The sequence below is a fragment of the Schistocerca americana genome, chromosome 2 (genome assembly GCF_021461395.2).
Source record: "Schistocerca americana isolate TAMUIC-IGC-003095 chromosome 2, iqSchAmer2.1, whole genome shotgun sequence".
NCBI classification, from domain to species: Eukaryota; Metazoa; Arthropoda; class Insecta; order Orthoptera; family Acrididae; genus Schistocerca; species Schistocerca americana.
Genome location: NC_060120.1, coordinates 697,982,426 through 698,007,710, shown reverse-complemented (window position 1 = coordinate 698,007,710; position 25,285 = coordinate 697,982,426). Strand labels below are relative to the sequence as shown.

At 40.2% G+C, this 25,285-nt stretch overlaps 1 protein-coding gene across 1 annotated transcript in view; it reads right to left on the bottom strand.

Annotated features, from left to right (window-relative positions):
• LOC124594352 (limbic system-associated membrane protein-like) overlaps positions 1-25,285 on the bottom strand; it is a 237,642-nt gene that overhangs the window by 17,379 nt on the left and 194,978 nt on the right. The window contains exons 7-9 of the mRNA XM_047132719.1: positions 22,561-22,658; positions 22,284-22,458; positions 13,386-13,513 (exon numbers count right to left, since the gene is read on the bottom strand). Coding sequence (XP_046988675.1) covers positions 13,386-13,513; positions 22,284-22,458; positions 22,561-22,658 — 401 coding nt within the window. The remainder of the gene's footprint in view (positions 1-13,385; positions 13,514-22,283; positions 22,459-22,560; positions 22,659-25,285) is intronic.

Below are 25,285 nucleotides of genomic sequence, written 5' to 3'. Positions count from 1 at the left end.
CTCCCAGGTCAGTTGCTGTTGTATGGACTCATTTTAGTATAGCGAGTTTTTGTACCATTTAGTACACCTTCAAGCAGCAAAAATTTTACAACATTCAATATTTTTTTTCTCCTACCGTAGTAAACTTACAAGAATAGAAGTTGACACTCTAAAGCAATTATTTTTATGCCCTTTTACACTGATTCTAGAATGTGGCTAGCATTTCCCTCATATCTGGAGTAGTTTAAAACTTTATAATTATTGTTTAGTTTACTTTATTGACAAAATACTTGTTTACAAAACAGAGCTCTTTTGGTTATGTAACACAAAAAAATAACATTTCAAATTATGAATTTAGTTTTTTAATCACTGTAATATACTTCTAACTGAGAAGCTATTGAATAGAATGACCTGATTTTGCTCAATTCAGTTGATATTATATAGTTACATATGCCCAAAAAAATTGAAAGCTTACACTGTAATATACTTCTAACTGAGAAGCTATTCAATAGAATGACCTGATTTTGCTGAATTCAGTTGATGTTTTATGGTTAGAAAGGCCCAAAAAATTTGAAAGCTTTATCTTGTTTTTACTATTGCAATGCCTGTGTTATTCTGAATTCCGATGAAATGCTCCTTCAGACATGCATGCATGCTTTTAATTGTCAATATGAACAGCGATCAGCAGCATAATGTAAAGACAACAATGAAAATTGTTGCCAGACTGGGACTTGAACCTGGATTTCCCTCTTATTGTGAGTGGTTGCCTTATCATTAGGCTATCCGAGCACGACTAATGGCCAAACCCAAACTTTCATATGTCATCAGCCATTTGTCTGCAACCTGTGCTCATACATCCATTATGTATTATCCTGTAAATGCATGACATTTTACATGAAAGTCACTTGCCTATGTCTGAAGGAACATTGCAGAGAGTGATCACTCCACTGTACAGAATGCTTAATACATTGGTCTTGATACTTACACTATCTTTAAGACATTGGTATTTACACTGTTGTGATGTGTAATGAATAATGTCCAGTACCAAAATTAATGTAGGTCATCCAAAGTACTGCCAGAAAGTACAAACTATGTATGATCATAAAACATACAGTAAGCAGTGAAATAAAGTTGCAACATTGTAAACCATAGATCTATCTGCTGTGGCAGATTTGGTGGCAACTCTGCTTTCCAGTGTGGCACAGTTGAATCAATATTAGCAATGGTTAAAATGTTTGTAGAAAGTAGTCCATTAAATACTCCATGGTTAGAAACCACTTATAAGTTGAGATCACTAATTGCACTGTCCAAATCGCTATTCACTAATTGCACTGTCCAAATCACTATTGGATTGTCCCAGTAGAACATTGTCTGTTGTTGCTGATATTGTACCTCATACTTAATCATCTGCTTGGTGTTCATCTTCTTGACAAAGTCACCACTGGTGGGAATGTTAATCCACAATAAAGGACATGCATATAATGGTCCAAATGAATAAATGAGATTTATTTAATGGTCAATATATAAATACAAAGCACAAGTTGTGAGCATGTCTGAGCAACATGCATGTTCAAAGGGCTCTGAACATAAGTTAAGAAACTCAAAGATATGTACTGTCTCTGTTAATGACCATGCTTTACAATCAAAATAATCTCACTGCCACAGCTTTAACTGTCTAAGAACAAATGTAATTTAAATTAGGAAGATCATGTATAGACATAGTGTTTTTAATGAGATAAGTATTGCATTGTGGCCATGTACGTTGCAACTGTGAATGCACAGTTTGTGTATCAGTGTCGATGGTGACAAACTGAATGAGGGCAGCTGCTTCACTCATTGGCATCACCACCTCTGTATGAGTGGCACCAGTGGCATGCTGCCACCGTGGCATCCCTCTCTCGTGCTTCCGCTGTATTTGGTGAAGGTTCCGCTCACTAACTGTGACAGTTATGCGTTATTGTACGATGAGCATTTCGTGTGATCAGACTTGACCTAAATTAATATTCTTCAGTTAATGTTATGCTGTGTGTGTGTACTTCTGGTGCTAAGCTCACTTCCATTGTATATTTTGTTTGTTGTTGTTGTTGTTGTAAATAAAGAACTGTAGATACAGTTTTTGGCAACAAGGTTGTTCATTTCCACATACGTTTCATGAGTACAACGGATTCAGCATTGCTTCAGTTGTTACAACAACAGCAGCAGTAGATGCTTACACAGCAGCAACAGCAGTTTGAGTAATTACAACAGCAGCTAGGTTTGCTTCATCAGTTGGTATGGATTTGAAATAGGCATGGGCCCTCCACATCTCTCCTCTACAGGCCGGAGTACTCACTCAGCTTTTCCACCATTCCAGGAAGCGAAGTAAGGATGGGACTTAAACAAGCACTGTCTGCAACAACATATCACAGCATTTCAGGTAGAGAACCCCTCTTTGCATAAGTCTTCCTTCTTGTCTTGGGTTTAGCCCAAAACACTTCATTTGCTTCAGAAACTGGCTCCATTGAAGGACTTAGCAGCATTTTCATTTTCTGAAGTATGTGAGTTGTTCAGTGCTTATTATCTTGAGAAAACTGACATTGTTGCTTCCCATATGGAGTTCCACCAGTGACAAAAGAAAAAAAGTCAGTTCTATCAGGCATTGGTGCCCGAACTCTTCAGTTTAAGTAGGAAGTGCAAATTTATTTGTGATCATTGTAAACAGCCCAATGCTGACTCTGATATGTGACATAACTGTCTATTCTGCTCCAGACATGAAGGTATGTCGTAAGGTCTTGCATTTAGAAGGTCCTACAGTATAGGAGGTTCTAGCTATCACTTAGGTATTTGAGATGTCATAGGCTGTGACAGAACAGTTTGAGGATATCATGGGCATGATGTGCATTTCCACAGCAAATGTGCAGTTCACTGATGCCCTCATCATGCTCATCTAGTTTGCACTGTTTGCTGTCAGATGGTGCTCCCTTTCGATGCAGATTCCCATCATGTTCTGATGTTTCCATGCACACACTTGTCATTGCTACCCGTACCAGCAGGCACAGTGTTTGGCTTGTCATAAACATTATCATGTGACAGCTGCTTGCCATAGCTGTTTGCACAGCGAGTCTTTTGTCGTGGACATAGAGTTTACCAAAGTCCAAAGTGTTACACCAGTGCACGGCCAGGAGCCGGGAATTCGCAACAAGATCTGTATTATGCTGCACATTAAACAACAGCCATTCTGTTTCCAGACTGACAGTGGGACCACTTTGTCTCTCATGAACCGTGAAACCTATCATTGCTTGGGTCATCCTGCTTTTTTCTCAACAGACTGCCATTTGGTCAGTAATGGCAAGCAGCCCACTCCTGTTCATGGCCAGTTCGAGGTCAACTTTGAGTATCAGCATGTCATGAGGGTGATAATGTTTTTGCTCATCAATAGCGTGATGTCAGAAAATAATTTCATTCTTGATGCATTCACAGTTCTGTCAGGTGGTTCAGTTTGCGTGGTTTGCCTCCAGAGGAGTCTCATTCACTCTGCAATTGTTTCCTCATCCATCATTGGCTGGCAGTCATCAGTGACACAGTCCGCCTCAGCAGAGATTTGGATTACCCCCGCATTGTTGTCCCTACAATACTGTGAGTTCACATACACTACTGGCCATTAAAATTGCTACACCAAGAAGAAATGCAGATGATAAACGGGTATTCATTGGACAAATATGAGTTTATTATACTAGAACCGACATGTTATTACATTTTCACACAATTTGGGTGCATAGATCCTGAGAAATCAGTACCCAGAACAACCACCACTGGCCGCAATAACGGCCTTGATACGCCTGGGCATTGAGTCAAACAGAGCTTGGATGGCGTGTACAGGTACAGCTGCCCATGCAGCTTCAACATGATACCACAGTTCATCAAGAGTAGTGACTGGCGTATTGTGATGAGCCAGTTGCTCAACCACCATTGACCAGACGTTTTCAATTGATGAGAGATCTGGAGAATGTGCAGGCCAGGGCAGCAGTCGAACATTTTCTGTATCCAGAAAGGCCCGTACAGGACCTGCAACATGTGGTTGTGCATTATCCTGCTGAAATGTAGGGTTTTGCAGGGATCAAATGAAGGGTAGAGCCACGGCTTGTAACACATCTGAAAAGTAATGTCCACTGTTCAAAGTGCCGTCAATGCGAACAAGAGGTGACCGAGATGTGTAACCAATGGCACCCCATACCATCACATTGGGTGATATGCCAGTATGACGATGATGAATACACGTTTCCAATGTGCGTTTACTGCGATGTTGCCAAGCACAGATGCAACCATCATGATGCTGTAAACAGAACTTGGATTCATCTGAAAAAATGACGTTCTGCCATTCGTGCACCCAGGTTTATCATTGAATACACCATCGCAGGTGCTCCTGTCTGTGATGCAGCATCAAGGGTAACCGCAGCCATGGTCTCCGAGCTGATAGTCCATGCTGCTGCAAACGTCATTGAACTGTTCATGCAAATGGTTGTTGTCTTGCAAACGTCTCCATCTGTTGACACAGGGATCGAGACGTGGCTGCACGATTCGTTACAGCCATGCAGATAAGATGCCTGTCATCTCGACTGCTAGTGATACGAGGCCATTGGGATCCAGCACAGCGTTCCCTATTACCCTCCTGAACCCACCTATTCCATATTCTGCTAACAGTCATTGAATCTCATCCAACGCGAGCAGCAGTGTCATGATACAATAAGCTGCAATCACGATAGGCTACAATCCGACATTTATCAAAGTCGGGAACATGATGGTACGCGTTTCTACTCCTTACACAAGGCATCACAACATTTCACCAGGCAACGCTGTCTACTGCTGTTGGTGTATCACAAATTGGTTAGAGACTTTCCTCATGTCAGCACGTTGTAGGTGTCGCCACCAGTGCCAACCTTATGTGAATGCTCTGAAAAGTTAATCATTTGCATATCACAGCATCTTCTTCCAGTCAGTTAAACTTCGCATCTGTAGCACGTCATCTTCGTGGTGTAGCAATTTTATTGGCCAGTAGTGTACTTGGTCTGCTACACCATGGCCACTGGAACATGTTCTGCATGGAGGTCCATGCATGGCACTTTGTCTACTGGCCTGGTATTAATTCAAAAATTGAGAAAGTCATTTGTGGGTGTGACAGTGTGCTGAGCAGCAGGGAACAGTACCACATGCATCACTTAGTGGGCCCTTTTGTAATTCCATGTGGCTGATAGTAATTGATGTGCAGTACAATTACCTATATGTACACACTCCACCATAATAGAAACCACAGTGTTGGTTCTCACCCAGATTTTTGCAATTAACAGGCTATCCTGGATGATCATCTTTGTTTTATAGATTCTGCACTCACAGCAGCATTATCCACCTCTCTTCCACTCCAATTTCCCTTGAGTCAAATGGGGAGATGGAGCGAATGGTGCACACATTTAAGACAGTTAAAAAGGGCTGGGCAGATTTTTATGCAGACTCAATGTTGCCTCTGTTTCTCAGCACCTAAAGGACCAACCCTCTCAATGATCACAGATCACCTGAGATCCTCCCTGGCCATCAGCCCTGGACACTGCTTCACCTGCTGTGTCCTGCACAGCAGCTTGAGGTGCATTTGCATCTTTCACATTACACCCCAGGCAACCCCATCTAATCGCGCACCTTCGGTCAGCAGCCTGGATGGGTGCCGGTGACAGTGCAAGTGACAAGTGGTCAGTTGATGTTCTCTGTGGATTGCAGCAGGATGACCCTCTCCTGCCATTGAACCAGCTGTGTCCTCAGTGGGGCCCTAAACAGCCACATCCGCAGCCTCAGTAACCACTGATGGGGAGCCCTCCTGCAAGCACCATACCATGCCCGGGACCTGACACCCTGGATGTGCCTCCATAAGATGTGTTGGTGGGTGACAGTGAAGTTGAGATGCAGCTGTCAGCAGCACCAGACTCTCTGCTGATATACAACAGCAGCTGCCTGAATTCTGCCCTGCAGCAGCACCGGGTGGCCTCTTCCGAGTCATCACTACCTTTAACCATCACTGCTGATGGCACAGATTTTACATCACCACCACATCCCTGCTCTACACTGTGCCCATCTCACCAATGGCCATGCCACTTCCAGCCATATTCCCTGCCAAACTGGAGACAGCTGACACACCAGCCCCATGACAGCGATATCCCTTTGGACACCAATGAGTTGATGGAGACAAACACCATCAACCACCAGTTGCCATACAACAGCTGCTGCGAATGAAGCCACTGCCACTGCTGCCAGGTCATATGGGTGCAGCCCACAGTTTCCTCAGCCATGGCAACCAGTTGCCAGCAGCTCTGAATTGTTGGGCTTCTGCCTTCGTTCACCAGTGACTGTGGTTCTGGCTCCACAGAAGAGGGAAGGGATGGCCTTGTGTGCCCATATACACTGCCACCATGATTTCAAAACAAGGGTGCCTGCTTTACTCACTGGCAATGGCCACCATCGGACAAGTGGTGCCAGTGGCATGCCACCACCACACCCTGCTCAGTTATGCTTCAGGCATGCTTGTTGCAAATTCTGGTTACAGGTTAGGACAGTTATATATTGTTGTATGATGAACACTGCATGTGATCAGACTCGACCTGGACTACTATTCTTCTGTTAATGTTCTCTTGTGATTGTATACTTCCAGTTCACAGGTCACCACCACTGGATATGTTGTTGTAAATAAAGAACTGTAGATGATACATTACAAGTTTGATGTCGAGAGTAATGTGGTTTTTGTTGACCTTCAGAACATCTTTAATAATGTTCCACTAACTACAGACAGTAATGGAAAAAAGCTGAAAATGTCATATACATAATAACAGTATTTCAAAGTCTTTCTAATAACACACAAGTAGTAAAAGAGCTGAATGGGCACATCTGAATAGAATTTGGAACTAAGAAAGGATGAAGACAACATTGCAGGACCTCCTTTTGTCTTTTTAATATATGTCTGATTAGGTTCACACATTGGATAAAAATGAAGCCATGCCAACCCCATAGTACTGTTTAAATGAAGTGATGAGTTCACTCTTCCAAACGTACAAGAAATAGAGCACTATCCTGTGTGATGTAAAGCAGCTATACAGGGAATAGGCAAAATAATGTGAACACCTGTACTTTATTTGGGAATGATTTATTAGTAAGGGGTAGGACTCCCATTTACCCTTAATACAGTTGCGATTCTTCTTGGAATACTGGCAAACAATCATTGCACAGTCTCCAATGGAATGTTATGCCACTCTTCAGTCAGAATCTCTTCTAACTCCTGTAGTGACAAGGGAGGTGGAAATCTGCTCCGGAGTCTGTGCTCCAATATCGCCCACATGGATTTGATAATGTTCAACTCCAGGGACTGTGCTGGCCCAGGAGGATGCTGCAGTTCAGTTGCATGCTCCTCATACCATGATTGTGCTGTACTGGGTGTGTGAAGTCCTGAAATATGGCATCATTGTTGTGGATAACATTTGAATCACAGAGCACATCTGATCACCTGAATTATTCACAAAATCTTTGGCTGTAACATGTCCTTTGAGAGTAATGATGGGACCAGCAGAATACCATGATATGGCTGCCCACACCATCAGACTTCCACCTTCATGCTTAACCATTGGAATCAAGCAATCAGGATTGTAGACTTCTTTTGGCATTCTCCAAATGCAAATCCAGCACAATGTTGTAAATAATGAAAACGTTGACTCGTCGGGCCATATGATGCGTTCCACTGATCATCTGTCCAGGATTTGAGCTCCTGACACCAGGTTTTATGCTTAGTTGCATTTGTTGTTGTCAGTAATGGTTGTGGTACAGCATTTTGCCCATAAATATTTGCTTTGTGGAGTTCTCGGTGGACAGTGTTGATAGATATGGGTCTTGAAGATGGCTATTGAGCTCTTCAGTCACTTTAGCGACTGAAGTTTTGTGTTGTTTTGACACAATTCATGTTAGTGTATGATAATCTCTGTCATTTAGTTTTGATATCCACCCACTACTATGTTTACACGATGCTGTCTTTCCATGTTTCGTGTATGCTGTCATGACAGTTCAGACAGTTGCTCTTGAAACATTGAATAAGTTGGCTGTCTTGGTTACTGATGCTCCAGCTAATTGGACCCCTGCAGTCTGCCCTCTGTAGAACTCTGTTAGATCTTTCATTATGGTACACGTCGACCTCAGCCTCTGAACGCAAAGACAAAGTGTGCACTACTCATAAACAACCTGCACTGCTGCCTAGTCCATGCTGAACATGCGCAGTCCAGTACAACATATGCCTTACCTGTGTTGTTGACCATCAAACACAACCATCCCATTACGGCCACTGTTCACATTGTTTTGCCTATACCCTGTATCATCAACTTAAAGCTGTAAATTTTCACAAAATGTCGTCCCTTTAATTTGTTAGTTCTGTTTCTATTCCCATACATAAAGACAAAAAATTTCTGATTTGTCTCAAACTAATATCAGAAATAGTTCTTTAAGTGTAATATGACATAGCAGGACCTCCTGTTGCCTTTTTAATATATGTGGGATTAGGTTCACACCTTGGATAAAGGTGAGGCCATACCAAATCCATGTAACATAGTAATTTTCAAATGAACTGATGTGTTCACTCTTCTGAATGTACAAGAAATGGAGAATTATCCTGAGTGCTGTAAAACAGATATAACGTCAACTTAAAGCTGTAAATTCTCACAAAATATTGTCCCTTTATTTTGTTAATTCTTCTTCTATCCCTTATATAAAGACAAAAATCTTTGATTTGCCTCTAAATAATATCAGAAATAGTTCCAGATGTGCAGGAAATAAATTAATGACTTAGGATTGTGAGCACAAGACAGTTCTTTGTTGTTGGTTCGTTACACCAAAGCATAATTAATTTGGCCAACTTGTAATTTTGCATACATTCAACAGAGAGTAGTAGTAGTAATATTTTCAGGTTAATTTTTTAAGCCTTATCCAAAGATACTCCATGAGAAACAATACCTTTTGTGGTGCAAAATCATCTGCTCTTTCTAATAAAACAAAAATTAAGGAGATAGGAGATGTTAACATCTAGCAATATGACATTAAAGTATGCACAAATTTGATGCAAAAAATTTATGTCATGCTTACATATGAATAGCTTCTAGAATATTAACAAGAACTGCTAATGGGAACTTCATTCGCCCAAAAATTATTTCAGCCACAAAATGCTTGAAGAACTGTTGCATATGGTATTCCCCAAGAGTGACATAACACGGCACAAAAAAGGTGACTGATGCAACCTTGAAATTTTAAGAATGTGAAGAACACAAATTTTTTATATATGTGATTCAAATTATTCCCTCGGTTTAATATTAATTTCACTTTTACATCACCTTAAATGTGGCCAAACTATTGCAGAATTCACACAATACAGGGTAATTCAAAAAGAATACCACAACTTTACAAATGTGTATTTAATGAAAGAAACATAATATAACCTTCTGTTATACATCATTACAAAGAGTATTTAAAAAGGTTTTTTTTTCACTCAAAAACAAGTTCAGAGATGTTCAATATGGCCCCTCCAGACACTCGAGCAATATCAACCCGATACTCCAACTCGTTCCACACTCTCTGTAGCATATCAGGCGTAACAGTTTGGATAGCTGCTGTTATTTCTCGTTTCAAATCATCAATGGTGGCTGGGAGAGGTGGCCAAAACACCATATCCTTAACATACCCCCATAAGAAAAAATCGCAGGGGTAAGATCAGGGCTTCTTGGAGGCCAGTGATGAAGTGCTCAGTCACGGGCTGCCTGGCGGCCGATCCATCGCCTCGGGTAGTTGACGTTCAGGTAGTTACAGACAGATAAGTGCCAATGTGGTGGCGCTCCATCCTGCTGAAATATGAATTGTTGTGCTTCTTGATCGAGCTGAGGGAACAGCCAATTCTCTAACATCTCCAGATACTGTAGTCCAGTTACAGTAGCACCTTCGAAGAAAAGGGGACCAAAAACTTTATTGGCTGAAATGGCACAGAAAACGTTCACCTTAGGCGAGTCATGTTCATACTGAGTTGTTTCCCGCGGATTCTCAGTGCCCCATATACAGACATTGTGACAGTTGACTTTCCCAGCAAGGATAAAATCACAGAAATCGATTCTTTTAAACTTATCAGCTGCAGACAGTGCTTGAACCAATTTCAGACGATAAGGTTTCATAACTAACCTTTCTCGTAGAACTCTCCATACAGTTGATTGTGGAATTTGCAGCTCTCTGCTAGCTCTGCGAGTCGATTTTCCTGGGCTGCGAACAAATGCTTGCTGGATGCGTGCTACATTTTCATCACTCGTTCTCGGCCATCCAGAACTTTTCCCTTTGCACAAACACCCATTCTCTTTAAACTGTTTATACCAACGTTTAATACACCACCTATCAGGAGGTTTAACACCATACTTCGTTCGAAATGCACGCTGAACAACTGTCGTCGATTCACTTCTGCCGTACTCAATAACACAAAAAGCTTTCTGTTGAGCGGTCGCCATCTTAGCATCAACTGACGCTGACGCCTAGTCAACAGTGCCTCAAGTGAACAAATGTACAACTAAATGAAACTTTATAGCTCCCTTAATTCGCCGACAGATAGTGCTTAGCTCTGCCTTTTGTCGTTGCAGAGCTTTAAATTCCTAAAGTTGTGGTATTCTTTTTGAATCACCCTGTATTTTGTAGTCCCCTTCTGAAAGCCTCATAAAATCCAGATGTTTGTACTGTGTGCTCACAGTTCGCACAGCTTTGTTTTATCCTATAGAAAAAGATTGTGCAGATTTTTCAGATTGAAATTGTTGGTCCACTTGGTTTAAAAAAATCAATTAATGCAAAATCTCTACAAGCTGTCACAATGTTTAACATTGTGTTCATTGTGACAATATTTATGTATGCAGAACAGCCTTGCTGATAGAGTTGAATAAAGGAGGAACCTTCTTAAATCGTTCACTACAGTACCTAGCCTACGCTGACGATGTGGCATTACTCACATGAAACATTGCTTTGCTAGGCGAAGTCTATCAACAACTGGAGAAAGGTGGAAGGGAACTTGGCCTGACAGTCAATGACGAAAAGACCAAGTATATGGCAATGACCAACCAACAAAACCTACCAAATCTCAGGATAGCTAACAGGGAGTTTGAAAGGGTGAGAGACTTCAAGTACCTTGGGTCGACTATCACTGAGACAAATGCCATTGGCAGTGAGGTGAAAGCCAGAATAGCAGCAGGTAACAGATGCTACTTTGCCGCATTACCCGTGCTTAGGATTCGCTTCTATCATGAAAATCCAAAATCCTGATTTACAAAACAATTATAAGACCAGTTGTTATGTATGGTGCCAAAACATGGACCATGACTGTAAGTGAGGAACGAATCCTTAGCATATAGGAGAGAAAGATGCTACGTAAAATATACGGGCCAATATATGATCAAGAAGGTTGGTGCATTCGTACGAATGCAGAACAACAACACATTTTTGAAGAACCTGACATTGTCACTACCATTAAAATAAGAAGACTGTGGTGGGCAGGGCACGTGGTCAGAATGGAAGAAGACAGAGCATGTAAGAGGATTTTTGATGGCAAGGCTGGAGGCAGACGGCAGAGGCAATGCCCTAGAAAGAGATGGGTGGATGGAGTTGAAGAAGACATGAAAAGGCTGGGTGTCAGAGGATGGAGATGGAAAGCCATGGACCAGATAGAATGGCAGGATATTGTTATGCAGGCCAAGACCCTTCAAAGGCCGTAGAGCTGAGGAGTAAGTAAGTAAGAACAGTCTTGCATCATTCACTTATTATAAAATACACAATAATTAAATTGTATCTACTGCCATAATATTTCTATATTCAGCCTTATTTTTCAATATTATTTATTTTAGTTTCAACTAACATTCATCCAGTACATATTTCATACAAATCACTAATCACAGTTACTATAAAACTTGTATCAGGTGTATTACTTGAAGATAGTTCACAACAACTAAAATAGTGTTTGTAAGACAATGAGAGTAATACAGTTTTTTTTAGGTGAAACAGATTTTGGTACATTAATATCAGCTGACAGCACATCTCATATCACTGCTAATGGATAGATCATTTGTTATTCAACAAATTATATCTGATGTATTGTGGGTGTAGTCCATCATCAGTATGTATTGTTCAATAAATTATATTTCATGCCTCTTCAGAATGCACTGTTCAACAATTTATATTTGATGCATATTGGGTATAGCCCATCTTCAGAATTCTGTAGATGGACTATGCCCAAAATGCATCAAATATTATTTGTTAAACAACATGTGATCTATTCATTTTAGGTGACTCATTCTGCAATGATATAAGAAGTGTCCTTGCCTTACATTATGATAACAGGCCTCCTACACAACTTTGTGCCACAACATCAGACATTAATACCACATCCAGTTTTTGTAATAATGTTTATGTGTAAGTTGTAGCATTTCCAGCAGCAACATTTTTGGCACAGTGTTGTCTTGCTTGGTCAACTGTCATCTTTGTGCACAAGTAACTGTGCAGCATCATGCTGTGGTATTCATAAGGTGTTGTACACTAGGTGTGTCTCTAATACCCCAAAAGTGTCAATTCTACTGTATATATTGGAAATGCCACGTGGCTAGGGCCTCCTGTTGGGTAGACTGTTCGCCTGGTGCAGGTCTTTCGAGTTGACGCTACTAGGGTGACATGCATGTTGATGGGGATGAAATGATGATGATAAGGACAACACAATACCCAGTTCCTGAGCAGAGAAAATCTCTGACCCAGCTGGGAATTGAACCTGGGCCATTAGGTATGACATTTCATTGCGCTGACCACTCAGCTCCCAGGGGTGGACAATTCTACCGTATTTTTCCATATTATTTTAAGTCTTTCGATAGTAGACATCTGTAATGCAAACTCAAACACAATTTTGGCATAAATATCAGCACAAAATAATACATTTGTCCTCCTGCAATGCTGATTATGTTGTTCTAGCTCATCATTAGTCTGTTACAATACATATTTTCTAATGTCTGTGCTTGCTGTAGGGCACCTTTATTCAAAGAATTTTTTACTACAGCAGAAACCAACATCATCTTGTGATCCTAACTATGAACATGAGTTAAAATGAATGTGAAGTTCATCTGGAGATGAACCTTTTTATTTGAAACTAATAACTACATTTTTTAAATAAATAGAATAATTATCAAAGGCTGGGCAGTATGTGCAGCAAGTCAGATTGTCAAGCATTTTGGGTGTAGTAGAGATGCAGGAATGGAAAGATTAGCCCAACAGAAATGTTTTAAGATCATCATCACAGTCAAATGTATCAATCAGCTGCAATCAAATTACATGCAAATTAGATGGCAGCATAAACTTACCTCATACCTTCGGAAGAGCAGATGATATTCAATTATGGGTGAATAACTGTCTACTTCCCAGATGAGTGTATAGTTGTTTGCGATACCTGTGTTTCTGTCTTTCTTAAATACTGCAGGTTTCGCTACACCTGTAAAGACAAAAGCATAAATAATGAAATGGAAATAATTATGTCATAGTTGTCCTGAAAATGCACCCCCAAGATGGATAATAACTGTGGGCTTTGTACATTTAGTACAATATCTGCACACATAGAAATGAAATCAGTCAAACAACAAAATCTGGAGTGAGTGGTGCACTGTAACAGACATTTGAAAGTAGAAAAACTGGCAGTAAGAAGCCTCATATAGTACTCGCCTGAATGGAATGTGACTTTTCAGATTTTTAGTTTAAATTGAGACTTCTGAAAGAAGTCATATTACTTGAACATTATACAAAGGTGATCTTGTCTGTGTTTTATACCTAAGCCAAACTGACACAAAAAATAACTGCAAAAAGAACAAAGCAGTCATTACCTACAGATATGCCACACTGTTACTGATAATCTAGTATGTTCAGGAGGTTGGATTTGGGGGAGGGGAGGGGGTGAGGAGAGTGCTGTGAACTTCCTTTAGTGATTTCCATAGGAAAATGTTCAAGGTTTGTCCACAGGATAGCAGTTTTTATTCTAAGTTATATTGCATTTATTTTATTTATTTATTGCCATAATGAACACATTCTTTTGACTTGAGAACTGAGTGTCTGTGATGGTCTTACGCAAGTCCATTCTATGAAATATGAAATATATCCTTCAATAATGATCACGTACATTTAATTTCCTACAGCAGATACAATAATGTATTGTTCTGGGTGTACCTCTTGCTATCAAACATGGCCTCTATCATTTTCTCTGGTATTATTTCATTTCCCATTCTCTTTTCAAGTCCAAGCCTTTTTTACCTACTTTTCACAGTTCTATCATTCAACTTATATCCAATATGGGTATAAAGTACATCCTGTACACCACTTCCCTACATATTGTTGACACGTTCCTTCCCCAGACTAAATCCCCCACTCACTGGTAAAATGCATTGCTCCATTGCGTCCTTCTGCTGACTCCCACCTCCACTTTGCATTCTGAATTATCCCAGTTCCTTAACATGTGAAGTGTCTGCCCCTGATAGCTGAATGGTCAGTGTGACGGATTGTTAATCCTCTGGGCCTGGGTTCGATTCCTGGCTGGGTCGGGGAATCACCCAGGAACTGGGTGTTGTGCTGTCCTCATCCTCATCCTCATCGACTGCAGATTGCTGAAGTGGCGTCAAATTGAAAGACCAGTACCTGGCAAACGGTCTGCTCGCTGGGGGGCCCTAGCCATATTATTAAATAAATAAAATATTTGAAGTTGTCCACAATTTCAGTTCTCTGCCCTTTAATATTAATTCGTCCTTTCCCTTCTCTATCTCCTCTCTATACTATCATAATCTTGCTTTTCTCCAAACTGTATTTCACATCATATTCCTCAATTTTTTCGTTTAATATGTCCAGTTATTCTTGCACATCCTTCTGTTGATTCCTGCAAGACAATATCATTGGCAAATAACAGTAACTTCATCTCTCTTCCCTTAGAAGCTCCTTTTGTCTCCTTCAGAGTTTTGTGACACTACACTGCCTTGTCCCAGTTCTGTAACATCGCAAACCAATCAGTGTTTCTAATGTGGATCTGTACAAGCTGAAACTTTTATTGCACATTACTTGAAGAATTTATTTTCTGACTCTCTTTCTCTTCAAGGTTTCCAACACCTTTTCTCTGTGGACACTATTGTATGTCTGTACTAAGTCAAGCAATGCCATCAACAAATCTTTCCCACACTCCCAATGCCTTTCAACAACTATTTCGTACTAAAGATGGGTCCACTTTTGATCTACCATGTCAAAATCCATACCTCTAACTGACCTTTGATTGACCAAGGTGGCAAGGTGGTTAGCATGCTGGACTCACATTCGGGAGGACGATGGTTCAATCCCGAGTCCAGCCATCCTGATTTAGGTTTTCTGTGATTTCCCTAAATTGCTTCAGGCAAATACCAGGATGGTTTCTTTGAAAGGGCATGGCTGACTTACTTCCTCATCCTTCCCTGATCCAACGAGACCGATGAACTTGCTGTTTGGTCTCTTCTGCCAAATCAACCCAGCCCTAACTGACCTTTCAATTTTTCTCTCAATCACCCTACCAGTATCTTCTCCATTATTTTTGCTACTCATGATACAAATTTGATCCCTTGAGTGTTATTTTAGAATTTTAAGCTCAAAAAACTCCCTGATCTTTTCCTGTACTTTCCCATCTTTTAGTTTCCACACTTTTAGTTTCTTCTCCCTTCCTTTCTTTTTTCTTTTATTTTTATCCATCCTCATCTGTGGCACCACTATTCCATAGTCTACATGAAAAACTTCTCCCAGGAGTGCAGTTAAATTCATTAACTGTCTATGATTTTGCTTTTTGAACAGAAAGTAGTTAATGACTGTTTTTCCTTCTCTCTGCCTAACAATATCTTGTTATCTTTTGGCCATTTTCCTTCCAGAACCACATATTGCCCACAAGCAAACCATTTCTTTCGCAAAAATCATCAAATTTCTCTTCTTCATAAATCTTTTTTCCACGCCTATTTGGACCAATTATCTCTTTGTTCCCTAATTTCCTGGGATTTACATTACACATCACCGTCCTTTCATTCTCCTCTTTATTTCCTGTCTGTGGTGCATATACTTGGATGAGCTTTTTCACTCCATTACTTGTCCTCAGCTAAATCTTCATCATCCTGTCACTTGTGTATTCCACTGCTTCCAAACATTCTTCGAGGTTTGGTTTTACTATTATACCCACTTCATTCTTGGCCTCTTGTCCATCATTTGAAATAAAGTCTCTGTCATTTCCTCATTCTCCTCCTTCCTGTATTCCTCCACTAGACTTCACTAAGCCCCATCATTTTATGTTCTCCCTTTCTATGAAGTCAATCAGCTCTTCTGACCTCTGGCAACACTGTAACCACATGTGTGGTAACTACGTCTGTCAGCATATATTAGTCATGCTGGACAGTTGGTGCTGTGAATAGAGTTTTGGGTTAGCGTGCAGGAGGTCGATGGTTCGATCCTGGGTTGAGGCATATGGTTTTTTATTTGGTAAATGTAATCCAGGTAGTATGGTATGTGGTATCTTAATCATCAACAGCAATTGCAGCTGGTCCTCTAGAAAACATTTGCACTTACATACCACAATCATAGAAATGGAAGATTGGTCAGCTTTGAAAGAGCCCCTTTCCATGTCATGGGCATGAAATTACTCACACCACTTCATCTACTACATGTGACACCTGTTTTCTTTGTACCTCCTTCAATGATCCTTTTGATTAGGACTGGCTTTTATTCTTGCCTCATTCAGGTAGCTGCATGCTGTTTAGTACATATCTCAGTTTATTATTATTATTATTATTATTATTATTATTATACTATCAATGGGATTGTGGAAACAGCACATCTATTACCATTAGGGAAATAGTGTAATTCAAAACCAAACATTTCACAGTTAGCGGTGTCAGGATGAATCACGCAGAACAGTATCTGTTAGAGGGGTAATGAGCTTTAGATGCAACAGCTCACAGGAGTGATGACGTGTTTATACTGTATGCGCTGTCCACTAGTTGGGGACTAGTTGTGAGTGGAGTAACGCACCTGTGACAGACTCCAATGTTCATGGATAGACGTATCAAATTTTTTCATTGTAAATCTCTAAACCACTGTGGCAGACATATGGCATACATAAACGATGAATATTTGGATATGCTTCTGGTCCTTGGTGCATATGATAACTGGGCTAGTGTTGCCACTTGTGAATATGCTGTTAGATATCCTCGTCGATGCCATCCAGGTAAAAATGTGTTTTGTCATCTGGAGCTGCGCCTTCAGGAGTCAGGTTGTCTCCTTCCACCATGGTGTGATAGAGATTGTCCACAGACTTGTCATACTCCAGCTACTGAGGTCATACACCAAGAACCTCAGCAAAGTACACTTAGCATAGCAAGGCAGCTGCATGTCCCGCAATGCACGGTCGTTAACGTGGTGCACGAGCATGGGTTGCATTATGCTTTCATGCAGTGCCTACATCCAGCAGATCATCATCAATGGATGTAACTCTATGAATGGTTTCAACAACAACAGGAAGTCGACGATGACTTCATGAACACTGTAATATGGTTGAATGAAGCAGCATTCACTCGTGAGGGTGTCTTCAATATGCACAATGCCCAGCATTGGTGTGAGGTTAACCCGCACATCACTCACAACTGTGGATATCAAGTTCACTTTGGTATCAACATCTGGGCCAGAATACTGGGCAACAGGTGTCCAAGCCCCTGCACATTGTCGACCAGTTGACTGCATGAAGGTATCGTGCATTCCTCTCAGTCTTATCTGCCTGAAGCACTGGAAGATGTTCCACTACATGTTCAGCAGAGGATATGGTTCCAACAAGATGGCGTACCTCCACACTCTGGAAGTAATGTGTGACAGTATCTGGACAGAATATTTCCAGGGAAATGGCTCACATGTGGAGGTCCAGTTGTATGGCCACCTCATTCACCTGACCTAAATCCCCTGGATTTCTTCCTGTGGGGACACCTGAAGGGGCACGCATACTCTGCTCCACCACGTTCATGCTGCTCTGGTTACTATGGATGAGCTTTGCTGTGAATGGTCCAGAGCTGTATGGTCCGGCAGGTTGTGCAATGTTTGAAAGCACAGGGAGGTTGCTTTAAGCATCTGTTGTTCTGAGGACAATGTTTTCTGTTGTGAAGGTCATGTAGCTCTTAATAAGGACATTATTATTGACAATGGTTGCTAATGTGTGACATCTGAGCACTCATATTATACATGTGACCTAAGAAATGGTTATATTACTGTATGAAATGTCAGAATGAAATTAGTGAATAAGAACAATGCTCCCCAACCCAGGATCGACTCTCGACCTCCTGCACGCTAACCCAAATCTCTATCCCCTGCGCCAATAGTACAGCGAAACTAATATGTGTGGACATAGGTAGTTACCATTGATGTGGTTTGGTTACAATGTTGCCAGACTGCTACTCTATAATGTCCTTTTCTGCCCAATGTACTCGCTGGATGAAATTTTGTGAGACATTTTTTTTATTGCTGGCATGTGAGGAGTTGTGCTGCGAAGCCCAAGTGTGGCAATTTCGCTGCACCCTGTATACATATCATTGATCTATACTTTTTCACAAATCAGGCAGAACTGATTTCCATTAAAAGTGTTTTATGGGGCTATTTACCACAATACACACTGTTTCATTTCTTCATATGTGCTGTACTGCATATTTATGATTATTAAACAGCTTAGTGAATTCATTTTGTCTCTGAGTAAACTGGAGACTGCCTGTATAGAAGCTGCTACAGGATAATAGTTATTGAACTATATGGAAAAAAAAGAAAACGTAAATTAGTTACAAATTATGGGATGTGCACACTTTATTCAACATGTCAATGTCAATACAGATATCCGGATTTAGGTTATGACATGTTCTATATGCCAGCTATCATTGGCAATGATGTGGCGCAGATGAATAGTGAAATTCTACATGATCTGCTGAATTGTCACAACATCAGTGCTCTCAATGACCTCCTGAATAGCTGTTTTCAGCTCAACAATGGTTTTAGGGTTATTACTATACATTTTGTCTTTAATATAGCTCCAAAAAAAGAAGTCGCATGTGTTCAGATCCAGAGAATATGATGGCGAATCGAGGCCCATACCAGAGGCCTCATGGTTCTGCAGAGCAAGAATGCAGTTTACAAAGTGCTCCTCCAGGCCATTCTTCTGCTTCAATGGGATTGAGCTACATCTTGCATGAACCACATTTTGTCTAAATCAGGGTCACTTTGGATAATGGGGATGAAATTACCTGCCAAAACCTTCATTTACCATTCAGTAGTCACCGTGGAATATCACACTGATTATTCCATGGCTGGACATTTCACACCACATAGTCACCTGTTGAGGGTGAAAAGATGTCTCCATCATGAAATGCAGATTTTCTGTCTCCCAAATGCGCCCATTTTGCTTATTGATGAACCATCCAAATGAAAGTGGCCTTCGTTGCTAAACCGAACCATGCATGTGCGTACTAATTCCCATCATACCCTGTGGCCAACCATGCAGTTTGGATATCCTAACGCAAACTGTTCAGCAGTTATGCTGATTTTATTTCATGCAGTTCAATAATTGTCACCCTGTATGTGCTTCACAGTACAAGTCTTTGAATGGATTGAAAAACAGCATGTCATTTTTGTCACCTAGAAGTATTGGTGGTCAGATGTGTGCAGCTTATATCTATATTACTAAGGCCAATTTGTTGCAGAGTAGTGAAAATTTTAGGTTAATCTATTGTATTCTTTTTGGAACTTAACAATCTCCTCTGTAGGAGTAAACATGGATTCTCATCATTTGAAACTCATCTTACCCTGTCCATGAGATCTACAAGGCAGTAAATGATGACATACAGGCTAATGTTGGGTTCATTGACTTCTGAAAAGCGTTTGATGCAATTGTGCCTAGTCACACAGTGGAAAATGGAAGCTTATGGCATATTGGACTATTTTTATGATTACTGTGAAAACCTCCCCCTGAGCTCAGTACATTATTCTTTACTGAGGCAAATCACCATACGTGAAAGTAGCTTTGAAGGTACCTCAAGGGAACGTTATTGAACTGTTATAGTTCGTGGTACATACATGGACAGATGGATGTCGGAAACTCCATGAGTTTGAGAATGTTGTTATTATACATCATAAAGATCAAGCAAGCAATAAATGTAAAATTGGCAAGAATTGATCTGAATGATTGGATACGTAAATGATTAATATTTCAGTGCAACCACATAAAGCAGGTAGCAGTAACACCATCTACATTCTCTATATGTGGAAAGATCATGCAGTGGGCTTCTCATTAAGAAATCACATTTTTATGTTGTTTATTTGTGGGAACATCATGTCATAGCTCTTGTAAGAAGAAGCAATAGCTATCAGCATGTGACAGAATTTGACAGTGGCAGATCACAACCTATCAAGACTGTGGTTTATCGTTCCATGATGTTGCTGCTTGTGTTAGTCAGGATTCCATGACTGTCATAAAAATATGGAATTGATGGGTTCAGGAAGCCATACACCCTTCACACAGGCTCTAATGGTCCCACATGTCTAGGGCTGGAGAGGGCAGACACATTGTCTACTCAGCCATATACTACAGCTATATCATGTATCTTTGCGAAGGAAAGGGGTCAGTTTGCAGTATGACACATCCACAAGAACATTTTAGCAATGTCTGGAGCACCACAAACTGTCAGCACAACCACCATTGCCATGGCTTTTCTTGATGCAGAAGCAGGGAGAGGTCAGCAAACAAGGGTGTGTCAAACATTGGAAACAGGTGTGACAACAAATTGTCTTTTCAGACAAATCCCAGTTCTGCGTACAGAATCACTATGGATATATCAAGTGTGAAGGTTCCAAGGAGAAATAATGTTTCTGGATTGCATATGGGTCCAGCAGCTGGTGTAAAGGTATGAGAAATGAATGTGTAGACAACACCGTCACCTCTACTTCACGTAGTTGGTAATTTTGATGACATGTTAAGGTTAGCATCTGATTCCTATCTTTGAGCTCTCTGTGATGTTGTCTTCCAAGAGTATAATGCTGTACTCACCTACCTCAATACAGAGGGTATCCAATTATTGCCTGGTTAGCATGTTCTCCAGATCTCTAACTGATAGAAAACATATGGTCATGCTTTTCTGAGGGACAGGCACTGACATGCTACTCACCAGCTGCCACTACAATTGATGAACTCTGACACAGAGGTGAAGCACCATGGAATGAAGTACCCATATCCATTACACATGTTCAGTTTGATTGGGTGTCCAGCCAGGTTAGAGTCATTTTTGTTGCCAGAGGTGGCAGCTGTATGTACTAAATTTTCTACGCTGTAAAACCCCGAATCACCTACAAACTTAATCATGTATCTTCTTATTTTACTGTATATGTAGAATAAGTAAATTCTGGTTATTTGCTGTCCTTGCGGATGCAATTTTAAGGGTGAACAGAAAACTTTAGTGGAACAAAAGAAATGTCAAGATGACTGGTGCTGGAAGCGATAGCTGACCCTAAACATAAACAAATAAAAAAATATAGATGTTATGTGTAATTACTCATAACTGGAGGGATCCATTACACTTTGATCACACAACTGGAAACCAAGCAGTCACATATGTGTCCTTAGCAGTTAATGATGGGACGATGTTGTAAATCAAGTTTTACAAATGACAGTTGTCAAAATGGTTTATTGTAAGAACCCTAACAAAATGTAATTCATCCGTGAAGGAGATAGCTTACAAAATCCTATTTCAAGCAAGTCTAAAGTGTTGCCTATCAATGTGGAACTCTTACGAGATAGGATTAATTGAGAAGTTCCAAAGAAAAGCTGTGCATTTTTTCATGGTTTGTTTAGTAAGCATGAGATCATCATGGGGAAACTCAACCAATTCTGTTGACAGACACTACCAGAGAAACTTTGTGTAACACAGAGATGCTTGCTGATAAAATTCTAAGAGCACTCATCCCAAGAAAACTCAAATAGCATATTAGTTCTTTCCGTATGATGGTAAGGTCACAAACTGGAGCATCTATGAAAGCTTACTGACACTCTTTCTTGCCTTGCACCATTTGCAAAAGGAATTTTACTGAGGTGTGGTGATATGGGGATGGGATATCATTGATAGGAGTTACCCACCTACTCTTCATCATCATCCATAAGATAGCTTGTGTAATATAAATTTAGATGTGGGCTGAAATACTACCTGATAATTGTACAGTATCTTCCTTGGATCCAAGCTGATTACTTGCCCTGCACTTATAAAATCCCAAGTCATCAGCTTCCACCTTTCGAATGATTAAGCTGTATCGAGGGCCTTGTACTGAGCTGTGATATCGACCATATGAGGTAATCTGCTTTCCATCCTTCAGCCATATCACCTTCAAACAAAATTTATATTTAATAACTCAACAATTTTATAGCATTATAATAGTATCTCAAATACATATACGATTCTTCAAAACTGAGACAGAGTTTCTTACCCTAGCTTCTGGGTCTGCAGACACCAGGCAAGCCAACTCAGCACGGACTCCAGGAGCGGCATGGACCCAAGGCTGCTCAGCAGAGACATTCGGTGGGTCTGTGCAAAGTGTTTTCTTCAGGTGTCAATGTGATTACAAAAACAGTTTTGCTTTGATTATCATCATTGCCCTTTTCAAATGCTATACAGTGAACATAATTAGTGGCTGTTTACAGTTTTGTTAGATAAAAGTTCGAAACTGTTTCCATTCTTGCAGTTTTTCATCTTTCTCCAAGCAGAATTCCACTTACATGTCAGGAAGTGGTTAATTTCAGTTACAATAGTGTCTTTACATTTTACTTTCTTGTTATGGAATATGAAATGTACATTTCATTAACATGGTCATTATCAAGTAACTGTGTTGTGGGCCTACAGTACAGTCTGAAATACAGAAAGAGAAACAAGAAATACTATATCCTACATATGGAAAGTGTTCTGTAGTGTTCTGAGGATACTGGAAATTAGGTGATATGCACAGTGACAGAGGAGTTGGAACAGGCTGGAGATAAGAGGCAACTAATAACTCCTGTAAAAATTGCAATGCCAAGGTTACATGTAAATGAATGGATTTTATACACTACAGACTAGGCACACAATAATACAGAAATGATCATTATTGCTGGTCCATATGAGATCTGTTAGCTTGAGATTTCTGAATGATGTGAAACCCACTCATAGTGCAACTTTTAAATGCCATTGTATGGAATCAAAGACTGTGGAGATATAGTCCAGAGACCTCCCTCTACGCAGTTTGTGTGGGAATTGACAAAGCATAAACAGTATACATACTGAAGGACCACAGCAAATAAATTGCTGACCAGCAATATCCACAAAATGTTTGGAGAATAAACCATCACACAACTGGAGAAAGGTGCACTGGACATAAATGGCACACTGACCTCCAGTAGCCAACAAAGTTGCGACTGCTGAACATTGTCCAGAGACGAGCCATAAAATGAGATATTCAAAAATTTCAGAAAGTTCATCCTCTTTTGGGACTGTGTATACAAGACTATAATCAGGCTTCAAAAGAGACTAGCCAACAAGAGAACAATGGATTTAAGCTCAACCAAGTGTGGAACCCAACACTGAAGCTGCTGCTGCTGCAAACACAGTGGAGGCAGAATGTGAAACAGGCTGAAGGCAAAGTGCAGACTGAGATCCTCTATTCAACCTTCAGAAGCCAGCCGCCTCCATCACTATAGCCGTCACATTGCATGGTCAATGAACAAGGGCCTAGGCTGATATGTCACACCCGCTGGCTCCTGCGAGGAGTGGCCTGATGAGAATGACACATTACAACATCAACAAAGTTCATTATATAACACCCAATACCACCAAATATAACACGCAGTAATCAAAAGCAGAATAACAAAGAGGAGACTTTGAAGCTCAATTAGTAAATGAGGGAAGAACCCTGCAACATGATGGAGGAAAAGGAAATATGGCCTGCAATTTGAATCAGATGGAAAAGTGAAACAATTCAGTTAAAAAATGTAGTACTTTTACACAGATAAATTCTGAATTGTGAAAAGTGAGAAGGATATGACATAATGTGTAGGTAATCTGTAAAGGTTTGGTGCCATGTGATGTGACATGCGACACACACGGAGGTTCCTTAGAAAATAATGTTTTGGCTTGGAAGTTACAGCTTCTGTCAATTTGCTTTTTTAAAATCACTGATGATTTTTAAATGCCATTGATTGTAAAAGATATGTTTTAGATTTTAGTAATAAAACATTTTCTTCTTTAAGGGGCTCCGGAACGCCCTATACTTGCAATGTTAAAATAACGCTTATAAATTACATCTTTCCTCACAAAGTATTTGAGGTAGGAAGTTGAACTTTTTACAAATTATTTATTGGAATATGGGCTACAACTTAACACAGGGATTTTACAAAATTTTAGTTCAGTTATTAAAGATGATTTTTTTTCAATTGTAATGAAAATTCACAACATTTTTTTGCAATTTTTTATTTATATATTCAAAAATATACAGTTTTTTGGAAAAAGGCTGTGTTAAATTATGCAGAAGGTACTGTGTAACATTTACTGAAAGTTTGAAACAAATATGTTTGGAAGATCCTTAGAAAACATGTAATTAGTATGAGAAAATAAAAGTTTTGGGAATCGAGCGACAAAGATTGGATTAACTTTTTAGTGCATTCCAGGTCCATAGGATGGATTATCTTCATCCTCTGCAAACACCTCCTCCAGCTTCCTCTTGTTCTTCCTCCTGTTTACTCTTGCTTGTATTTTTAGACTCTTTACAGCCCTGTCTGCAGCCCGAAGGCGTTCCTTGTCTAAAGTAAGCATCGCTTGTTGTTGTGTTCGTAGATTTTGCTACCATTTTCTTCAGTTGCAGTTACTGCAACACTGTTCCAAAAGGTGGTCATGTATGAACACTTATCACATTTCAGTTGTATTTCACTAGCAAGTCCTACGTGCTTTATTATGGAGAGTTCCAGACCAACTTCACTACAATGAATACATCTTACACAGTTTGAAAAAAATTCCTTTGAAAACCGACATATCAAATATTTCATTCACATCCGATTCGCCCATAAAACATTCATAGTTTTCACTCATTGAACCAAGCTTCTTCTGTGAAGTATTTTCTTTCCCACTTTGACGGCTATGGGCAGGTGTACTTGAGAGGCTAGGTTCACTCACTTGGTTATCGTCTT